This window comes from Poecilia formosa, unplaced genomic scaffold (genome assembly GCF_000485575.1).
Source record: "Poecilia formosa unplaced genomic scaffold, Poecilia_formosa-5.1.2 Scaffold547, whole genome shotgun sequence".
Lineage (NCBI taxonomy): Eukaryota > Metazoa > Chordata > Actinopteri > Cyprinodontiformes > Poeciliidae > Poecilia > Poecilia formosa.
In genome coordinates, this window is record NW_006800486.1 from 201,045 (window position 1) to 211,737 (window position 10,693).

At 53.6% G+C, this 10,693-nt stretch overlaps 1 protein-coding gene across 1 annotated transcript in view; it reads left to right on the forward strand.

Moving 5' to 3' along the window:
* The window catches only part of rreb1a (ras responsive element binding protein 1a), a 42,125-nt gene extending 31,636 nt beyond the window's left edge, over nt 1-10,489 (forward strand). Inside the window, exons 10-19 of the mRNA XM_007540533.2 lie at nt 457-646; nt 738-998; nt 1,073-1,517; nt 1,591-3,112; nt 3,179-3,579; nt 3,659-3,820; nt 3,939-4,073; nt 4,181-4,293; nt 5,169-5,829; nt 6,058-10,489. Coding sequence (XP_007540595.1) covers nt 457-646; nt 738-998; nt 1,073-1,517; nt 1,591-3,112; nt 3,179-3,579; nt 3,659-3,820; nt 3,939-4,073; nt 4,181-4,293; nt 5,169-5,829; nt 6,058-6,581 — 4,414 coding nt within the window. The 3' untranslated portion in view covers nt 6,582-10,489. The remainder of the gene's footprint in view (nt 1-456; nt 647-737; nt 999-1,072; nt 1,518-1,590; nt 3,113-3,178; nt 3,580-3,658; nt 3,821-3,938; nt 4,074-4,180; nt 4,294-5,168; nt 5,830-6,057) is intronic.
* Nucleotides 10,490-10,693: the final 204 nt, after the last annotated feature.

The window sequence follows — 10,693 nt, forward strand, 5'->3', positions numbered from 1 at the left end:
AGGGAGGGATGGAGAGAGGGAGGGAGGGATGGAGGGAGGGAGGGAGGGAGAGAGGGATGGAGGGATGGAGGGAGGGAGGGAGAGAGAGATGGAGGGAGCCATGGTTTAACCGACCCGGAGGAGAATGAATTTCAAACTTTTGAGGATCAAACTCCTGATGTTCTGGTTTGGTTCTGCTGGTCCGGTTTCAGGTCTAGCACCTGGTTCTGTAGCTCAGTCCATTCCCAGGTACTGGTACCAGATGCTGTTAGCTTTTTCATGCAGCAGAACCGATTCAGAACCGATATAGGGGCCAAATGTTTCCAGGAACTGGAACCAAACGGATCGTAAACTGAAGAGATGACCCGGTTCTGGTTTCATGGCCAAATCATTGCTAAAGGATCGGATACAGAGAGTAAACAAACCCTGAGTTTAAGATTAGATTTGAATCTGGTTCCCCTGGTTTCTGCTCTCCAGGTGTGATCTCTGCTGCCTCTCTTTCCGGACTCACCGCGGACTGCTGCGGCACAACGCGGCGGTCCATAAGCTCCTCCCCCAGGACCCCAGCGGCCGCCCCTTCATCCAGAACAACCCCTCCATCCCCACCGGCTTCAACGACCTGGCTTTCATCGACTTCTCCTGCAAGAAGTTTGCTCACATCGCTCAGGTGCGCCCCGCCGCCGTGGTCGGACCGTCTCCACCTCGCCGTCCCACGGCTCCGCCGGCGCTCTAACCCGTCCGTCTGTCTGCCCCTTCAGGTGTGGTGTGAGACCAACCTGCGGCGCTGCATCAGTAAGTTCCACCGCTTCGTCTGTGACTCCTGTGACAAGGCGTTCCCGCTGCGCTCCGCCCTGGACCTCCATAAGACCGCCTCCCACTCAGACAGACCCGCTGAGGCCGCCGAGAGGCCGAAGGAGAACGGAGAGACGCGGGCCGACGAGGAACGTCAGGAAGCGGGGAATCCGCCGTCGGAGCAGAGCGGCTTCCTGGAGGCCCTCGGCCTGCAGCACGTGTCCAAGGTTTGCTCCTCTCCTGCTTCCTGAGGCCCAGAGCTGCTGGTTCTCGTTCTGATGCCGATGCTGCCATGTTCCAGGTGAAGTCCGGTCCGACCGACGACGAGATCCATCAGGCCCACCTGGACAGCATCAAGGTGATCCACGTGGAGCCTCCGTCCTTCAGCCTCCCCCAGGAGCCGGCCTCGGCCTTCCTGTCCGGCAGCCTGGGCGTGGCCCTGGGTCTGGGCGGCCTGGCGGCGCTCAGCATCCCGCTGCTGGAGGCGTCCGGCTCCGCCCTGCAGGGCCTGTCGCACCGGGACGCCCTCAGCCTGCTGTCGCTGCAGCCCTTCCAGGCCGGCTTCCTGCTGCAGCCGGAGGGGGGCGCCGCCACCGCTGGCGCCGCCTCCTCCAGCTGCAAACCAGGAGAGTCCGGCGGCTCCGGAGTCATGGAGCTGGCCGACATCCAGCAGATCCTCAAGGTGGCCGCCGCCACGCCCAACCAGATGGGGCTGCCGCCGCTGGCCAAGGCGCCGGGCTTCACAGGTCAGTCCTTCACCAGCTTCTCCCAGTCTGACCGCCATACTGGTTCTTCTCTCTAACTGGTTCCGTCCTGCAGGTCAGCTTACGGGTCAGAAGGCGATGCCGCCGCTGAAGCCCAAGCCTCCCATCAGCCCCCGCTCCAGCCTCAGCACCACCACCCCTCCGCCGCTGCAGAGCTCCCAGCAGGCCTCCCTGGGCTGCATCAGCCCCAGCCTGCCTCCGCCCACTCCCTCCATCTTCAAGACGCCCTCCTCCTCGGCGGGAGGTGGGGCTCACATGGAGGCCGAGTCGATGGGCGACGCCAACACACCGCTGTCCGACTCGCCGCCCGCCACCACCACGCCGCTCCAGGAGGAGGCGGGGCTAAGCGTCAGGAAGGCGGGAGGCAAAGCGGGGAGCGCCGCCGCCTCGGCTAAAGGCTCGTTCCCCTGCCGCTTCTGTGACCAGGTGTTCGCCGTCTCCGGCGCCCTGCAGGCCCACATGCGCTTCCACCTCGGCATCCTGCCCCACCAGTGCAACATGTGCGACTATGTGGCGCCAGACAAGGCCACGCTGATCCGCCACCTACGCACGCACAGCGGCGAGCGGCCGTACGTCTGCCGCATGTGCCACTACCCCTTCACTGTCAAGGCCAACTGCGAGCGCCACCTCAGGAAGAAACACGCCAAGACGTCCAGGAAGGACATCGAGAAGAACATCAAGTACGTCACCTTCAGCAGCGGAGCCGGCATCACCGCGGCGACCACCACGCAGGAGGCGGAGACGGGCTGCGAGACCACCTGCCGGTTCTGCGGCGAGGACCTGAAGACGTACCGCGCGCTGCAGATCCACCTGCGCACGCACAACGGCTGCCAGAGGAAGCCGTTCGAGTGCCGGCGCTGTGGCGCCGCCTTCCTGGCCAAGCGGAACTGCATCCACCACCTGCTGAAGCAGCACCCAGAGGTCCAGGAGCGCGAGATCGAGGGACACATCACCACGCTGCTGCCGTCCACCTCCGCCGGCGCTGCGCTGAACGGCCTGGGAGCGGTGAAGGCGGAGGAGCTGCTGTACCCGGCGGAGCTCGACCAGCCGCTCGACTTCTCCGCCAAGGGGCGGGGCAGCCGGACGGCGTCTCCGGCCATCAAGACGGAGAACGCCTCGCACGGCTTCGACGGCGCCGACCCGGACCAGCCCATCGACCTGTCCATCCCAAGCAAGCGTCAGCGCCGGGAGGCCGGCGGCGGCACGGAGCTGAAGACGGAGCAGAGCCCCACCATGGAGCAGCAGCTCGCTGCGTCTCCAGAGGAGAAGGCTGCAAGCAGCGTTCTTCCTGTGCAAGCTCCGCCCCCGCCGGGCTGCTACCAGCTGCCTCCCGCCGCCGGCCGGGCGCAGCGCCTCAAACCGCTGCTGCCCAAGCCCTCCACCTCCTCGCCGCCCTCGGTGAAAGACCTGGCGCCGCTGGCCTCCATCGCTCAGATCATCAGCTCCGTGTCCGCAGCACAGGGAATGCTGGACGGCGCCGCCCAGACCGCAGCGCCGTCCTCGCAGCTCGACGCCGAAGCCTCCGGACCCGCCGCCCTGGATCCACCCAGCGAAGACGTGTCCGACGGATCCTCCAGGTACTTCCCCTCCTTCTGCCATACTTTGCCACCATTTGCAGCGTCTGACACTTCCTCTCCTAACAGACGGCGGACACGCAAGAAGCCGGCCGCTCTGGCGGCGAGGGAGAAGGCAGCGAGTGGCGGCATCGACCTGGAATCCAGCGGAGAGTTCGCCAGCGTGGAGAAGATGCTCGCCACGACCGACGCCAACAAGTTCAGCACCTACCTGCAGACCGTTGCGGCCGAGCCGGCGAAGAGGCCTGAGACGGCGCCGGCGGCGATGGAACGAGCCGCAGCCACCGTAGAGGAGGAGAGGGAGGGCAGGGCGAGCGAGGAGGGGAAGCCGGCGGCGGCCATGACGGTTCCTCAGACTAAAGGAAAGAAGAACGCCTACTCCAACTCGGTGCAGAAGATGACCTGCCCGTTCTGCCCGCGCGTGTTCCCCTGGATGAGCTCGCTGCAGAGACACATGCTAACGCACACAGGTAACCTGCCGCACAGACTGCTACAGCAGAGCAGCAGGAAACCTAGCGGCGAACTGAAGCCTCTCTCCGTCTCCTTCAGGCCAGAAGCCGTTCCCGTGTCCGCGCTGCGACGCCTTCTTCTCCACCAAGTCCAACTGTGAGCGCCACCTGCTGCGCAAGCACGGCGTGACGCACCGGACGCTGCGGCGCAACGGGGCCATCGTGAAGAAGGAGGGGGACGATGGTTCGCACGAGAGCGCTGGTACGGACCCCAACCACGCTCCCCAGTGGTTTATGACCCGGTCCCCCGCTGCCACCCTGAGCCTCATGTTGAGAACCCTGGGTCTCCTCCTCTTGACGGTTCCTTTGTGTTTCTGCAGAGAGCCAATCAGAAACGGAGCAGCTGCCACCAGAAACCAAGGACCTCGCCCCTGAATCAGGCCCCGCCTCCACGGTCAACAGCCCCGCCCACTCTGACGTCACTCCGCTAAGCCCCACCCACAAAACAAGCCAAGGTCAGCCAATGAAAACACTTCAATCTATTCCAATGAAAACACTTCAATCTATTAATAACTCATCTATAAACAGTAAGCTAATGCTAATGCTAACGTTTGTGCCTCAGGCTGCAGTCCACCTGCAGAGCAACAAGACACAGAAACCACTGAGCAGCCTGACCAACGGGGGGCGCCAGAGACCAAAGGAGCAGCAGCAAAACAGCCTCTGCAGAGCAGCAAGGTAACAGCCTGTCTGACGAGATTCAGGGCTAAAACCAAAACATTTACTGTCCCTTTAAATACCTCGGCTGACCTGATAATGCCTGATTTTATTTCTGATTAAGTTATTACCTCTGTTCTGTTAGATGTTACATTAGTTAGATTAATTTGAACACTATTAACCTACTTAGCCTAAATTTAGCTATGATGCTAACTAGCTACACAGCTAACTTTGTGATGCTAATTAATCTGTTTCATCCCAAATGTATTTAAGGAATGACGACCTGCACACACAGGTAGAACACACCTGAGATTAACCTGCAGTCAAATAATTCTATTACCACCATTAAAATTGTGTTCAGTGGTTATTTATTTCATGATATATTTAATGTTGGCCTTCAGGGCTCACATGACTCTGAAAGTCATATCCTGACCCCCCCCATTTGGTGTCTGCCACACTCCCAGGGGTCGCGACCTCCACATCAGAGACCTCTGTTTTAAAATTAATCTAAATACAGAAAGATCGTACAGCTCAGTCCTGGAGACTTTTATCCTCTGTTTGACATTAAAATGCAGAGTCACAGGTTTCGTACTTATGTAGTTATTATTCATTTATCATAAAAGTCTAAAGTAATTCTTTGATTTAACGATGACTTAGTTTTACTCATTTCTGTTGCTTAATTGTCAGGTGTCGCTAAAAAGCCTCAAACCTAAAATAAAACTCATTTTTAGAATTCTGGTGAATTTACAGATATATTAGTCTAACTCCACACAGTCGGCCTATTTCAGGCTTCTGCCTCCCATGAACCACATGCAGTTCACACTCCGACCACCAGATGGTAGCAAAGCGAATAGCATCTTTAGCATAACGACCAACATGTCTTCCTGCTCCTTCAGGCCGAGAACACGGACGACGACGACTGCCACAGCAACAAGAGTCTCGACCTGAACTTTGGCAAGAAGCTCATCGACTTTAAGCTCTCCACTTCCTCCTCAAGCTCCGCCCCTCAAGAAGAGCCACGCCCCCCGTCTCCTTCAGCTGCGCCCCAGGACGCCCCGGAGATCCCCGAAGACCAGGACAAGCCGGCGCCCTCCTCTTCCTCGGCCAGCAGCCCAGCAGGGAAGCAGCAGCCTGACTACAAACACGTCTGCCGGGTTTGTATGAAGAGTTTCCGCTATGCAACGACTCTGGCTCGCCACGAGAGGGCGCACCTCTCAGAGGAGGAGCAGACGGCGGCGGTGACGGAGGAAGAGGAGGGTCCTTCACCTACGAAGGAGGAGGAAGAGGAGAGCGGAGCTGCTGAGCCGGAGGCGGGGGAGAAGGAGGCGGAGATGGAGGAGGATGAAGGAGGAGAGCGGGAAGGAGAGAGCGATGGAGGCGAGAGCGGAGAGTCGGAGGAGGAGGAGAAGGAGAAGGAGGAGAGGAGCGACGAAGAGGCGTCAGAACCAAAGAACAACGAGGGAGGAAGGGTGGACAAGAGGAAGAAGATCTGCACTGAGTGCGGGAAAAGATTCTGGTCTCTGCAGGACCTGACCAGACACATGAGGTCACACACAGGTAGAGCACACCTTGACCCCGCCCCCAGAGGGCAGATAGGCCCCACCCCAGGGGCAGATAGACCCCGCCCCAGGGGCAGATAGGCCCCGCCCCAGGGGCAGATAGACCCCGCCCCAGGGGCAGATAGGCCCCGCCCTTAGCTCAGGTTTTTGGTGGAGGGAGGAAGCTGTGGTTGCCATGGTGACTCCCTCCTCTGTGCTGTCGGCGTGACGCTGTGTCTGTCCCCAGGCGAGCGGCCCTACCAGTGCCAGACGTGCGAGCGGACCTTCACCCTGAAGCACAGCCTGGTCCGCCACCAGCGGATCCACCTGCGGCCGCGAGGCGCCGACGGCGACGCCAGCGAGGACGGAGACTCCTGCGCCCCCACCCCCACCTCCACCTGCCCGCCGTCTGAGAACGAGAGCGAGTGCGGCAGCGGCGCTGCGGGGGCCAAGGAGCTGGAGGAGGAGGAGGACTCCAAGGAGGAGGTCGAAGGTCAGCGGGAGGGTTCTGGGTCGGCGGGGGAGGAAGACGTGGAGAAACGGTCCGACCCGGCCCCGCTGCCCTGCGCCGACCCCCACCAAGCTACTGAATCAAAGACGAGCACCAGCACCGACTCACCCGCACCACCAGACGGCGCCAAAGATCCCGCCAGCTGCCCAGCAGGGGGCGCCACGGCAGACGGCTTCATTCAGGGGCTGCTGGAGATCCACAGCAAGCCGCTGGAGCGCCGGCTGCCCAACGGAGAGCCCCCCCTGGTGGGCGTAGACTGAGGGACCCCATCACCGCAGTGCCATACGACCGAAGGACGACGACGACGATGATGCAAAAACCAGCGCGTAAAATCTTCTCCCGAAAGACAGAACCTCGTTTTCTTGAAGTGCCTTACTACTAGTCCGACTTCTAAAGATGTTTTTGTTGCTATATCTTTATCTGCGTTATTCCGGAGGATGGATCTAAATTTTTATAGCTTTTTATGATGACAGTGATTTACTATTTTTGTGCGGGAAATCTATATTTCAGCAATAAAAAGATTAAATGATTACGATTTATTGTTCTAGATTTGTGTTTTGAGAATCGATGATCAACTTGGAGACGCGGACGGACTTGGGAACTGTTCGGGTCGAACCGGAGCGGCGACGGACTTCTGCTGCTCCGGTTTGAACATCATGTTTCAGATTTAGACTGAATAAAATGGCGCCTGGCGATGGGACTGAGGAAAACTGTTGTAACTGGAAACCTGCCGGTTTGACTCCCATCTCTGCTGGCTCATGGAAACCTTCAGACTGACCTGGGGGGGGCGCCGTCGTTCCTGGTTAAACCCATCACACTACCCCCCCAGAGGCGTTTCTCTCATCATGATTCTCCGTTGATTCCAGGCCGCGCCGCGCTCGGCTCTCTGCATGTTTGCATTCATATTTAGGTGTGTTTGGGGGGGCTTCTGGTTTTGTGGATTTTCTTTTTTTAACTGAACAAATTGAACGTTTTTTTGTGTGTTTTTCAGTGTGAATGTGAGCGTGTCTCTGGCCTGTCTCTCATCGTCGCCCCCTAGTGTTTGTTTTTAGGGTAACTCGCAGGGCCTCCGGCATGCTAACATGTAGCGGCACTAACACCTGTTCCAGGTTCAGTTTACCTCAACTTTTGCTTTTTAACTGAAGCTGTTAGCGCAGCTCCGGACGCAGCCCTGAAAATCCAACGTCTTCCTCCCGGGTCGCCCGGTTAAACCGAGGCGGCCGCCGCTAGCGGGCGCTAACGACCGCTAACAGGCGCTAATGAGCGCTAACTTGTCGAGTGTGGGCGGGGCGATATCGGAGGTGTTTCTGGGCTCAGACAGACGCTGTGTGTAGCTGACCCGCGGCCTTTCAGCTCCGTGTCAGAACGGGACGACACTAGATCGGTGTAGCATCATCCAGACAATCTGACCTTCAGCTCAGTTAAACCTGCATTTACTCCCCTACAGTATTATCGTCTGTCTGGCGTTTTCCTGGGTCCTGTCCGGGTTTCATCTCCTCTCTTAGGGTCCGCCTCGACGCGTATTTCCTTTGGAAACGTCTGAACTTTACAGCTGACCCTAAAGGTCTTCAGCTGAGCATTAGAGACAATCATTGGTTTCCAGAAGAAGATAGGTGACAGCGGATAGGTTTATAAAGAATAAAACAGGTTGGTGTGAACACTATTTGGTGTCCGAAACCTGCTGCACATGTTCTAAAGGGCTAAACGTCCATCAGCACCAACCTTAGCAGAGGGACGGTAGCCTGGCTGTCTCTTCTTTTCTTGCTTGTGTGTAGAAAACTTTGCTTCTTGAACATTTTTCTTTTTTAATATTAGATGACCTCATAAGCAAATCAAACCTCAGTGGCTTATATTGGAACTGTAAGGCGGTGATGGTCGGTCGCTTAGCGGCTTCATTAGAGGCGAATCAAGGATTTTTAGAGAAGTGGAACCGCTCCGATTGGCTCATCGCTGCCCTGAACTGGCACTAACGTTTTCCAAACCTACTACTACCACCTCTTCTGTTCGTACTACTAACTACAGTCAGGAGAGAAAGGCTCGGCCTCTTTAGCCGCTTCTGCAACAAACAACTGGACTTTATTACATCAAAAACTTTTGTTATTAATTATGTTCAACCATTAATCAGGTATCTGAAACTTAAAAAAGCTGTTGAGTTATAATTTTCTACCTGAGGTTGCTAACACCAGCTAGCGAGCTGCTATAAGCCTCTTTAGCTAATTTGTTGCTTACTCTTTATGCTAATATTTAAAAAAAAGCTAAATAAAATCCAAATTGGATGTTTTTAGGTTGATTTTTGATTAATTGATGATAAGAAAATAGTTTGATGGGTTTTAGTCAAGATGCTACTCGGCTAACAGGCTAACAGGTCGCTGTTTTTAGTTTTCTGTCAGATTTCAGTCAACCATTCGATCAGTTTTCCTTCCATAATGATGAGCAGATTCTGTTTGATGAAATTTACCAGTTGGAATTAATTTACCCAAACATGTAGCTTTGTTGATGCTAGCAGTGCTAAGGGATAAAAACTGTTTTATTGGCTAATGTTTGTTTTCCCTGAGTAGAAAGTTTTCTGAATAATGTCTGAAATTTTTCCTTATTTTCCGGATTATCGCAGATTAAAAGAACTAAAAACTCATTTGCTGAAACCCAAAGCAAGCTAGCTGAACTGTTACAAAACAATAAATCTTTGAGTTTAGGAATGAAATTCTGCCATATGGATTTTTATTACTTATTTTTCTTTCCAAAACTATTTTGCAGAGTTTTAATTCTTAGTGAATATAGGACCTTGCTAACAGGCTAACTCCCCTTCCTGATGCCAAGTAGTGAAAAATTTCTGTAACTTTTATTTTTATCAGACATTAAATAAAATTATCACCAAATTATTTGCAAAATGTGCAAATTTGAGACTAATTTTCACAAATTTGCAAACAAAGTTAGCGCTAAGGCTGAAGTGAAGCTAATGCTAAACCTTAGCTTTAGTCTTTAGAAAACAACAAACCATATCTTAGTAATTAAGTTGTGAATATAGTCCATAAATATCTTTATGTTTAAGCTGAACTGTATTTTGATGCTAACAGCCTTCATTAGCTTCTGTTGTTAGCGTTAGCTGTGCCGGAGGAGAATCGATGCTTTTCTCATGAATTAAACTTCCTGCAGAGGTCGGTGAAGGAGCGGCCCTTTCTCTCTCGATGGTTTCTGTCTTGTCTCTTCCTGTGTCCTCCCTGTCCTCAGGGGGTTTGTCTCCACGTCTGTCCCGTCTGCGTGTGCGGCCATATGAATACTGGACTTCCATTCGAATGCACATGGACTGTTTTTATTGTATTTATTTGGAGCCCAGGCGTGTGTTTCTGTGTGTGAGTTTAATTGTCTGCAATGACTTGAGAAGAAGCCATGTATTAAAATGTCACATTTATGCTGCAGAGTTGTTGAGGATCTGGTGTTTCTGTTGTTGTGGCCCGACCGGTTTGCTCCAGGGCTCGGCAGGAGGGACTCAGACTAGCAATAAGAATCCAAAAGCTTTATGTAGATTTTCCTGTGTGTGAGTGGAGAACAGTCTGTCTGGGTCTGTTGGTTCTGTTTATTTTTAGTTTTCTTCTATGACATAAATGCATATAAAACTGTGAAAATCTATTGTGATTAATTAAAGGGTGAGTTTTAGGTTAGATTTTTTTGCATGTTAATCTAATTTGTTCATTATGGATGATTTCTCCTTTCTCCATCACTTCTTGTGCTACACACACATATATAAAAATATCAAAATCTATATAATCTCGCTCTCAGGGTCTTTCACAAATCCATGATTTGAAATGCTTCTTGTTTTCCTCCTGAGTCGCAGCTTGTCCAGATTCCTTTGTTTTTTTTAAAGATGACATCATGATTCAGATCTGTCAATCACTACATTTAGCACTTGACTGTGAACTCGTCGTTACCAGACACAGAAAATGTGGTTCGATTTTTGGTCTCCAAACTCTCTGATCTGAAGCCTTTTCTGTTTTATTTAATGAGTTTTTCTTTGTGTACTGGACCTCAATCACAAAGCATTATAAAAACACAGTCTGGATCTTTTTCTGTCCCCTGCTGTTAGCAACATGACAGTGTTTCACAGAGTCTAGAGATGTAAGCCTCCTCTGTATTCAACCCAATAAGAAAAAGCAATAAAGATTATGTAAAGGAAAGGTGTGTGAATCAACACGGGTCATACTTCTGTCTTCTTTCATCGTCAGAACCGGATTCTGGGCCTTGAAGTAGTCCTCTCATTAAGGCTGCTTAACACCTAATAGACTCAGTTCTCTTTCTCGCCGAGTCAAATCAACCAAACCCTTAAGCAACCTGTTCCCCTCCTGACCTGTGGGGGCGCTGCACCAAGAACCATTGA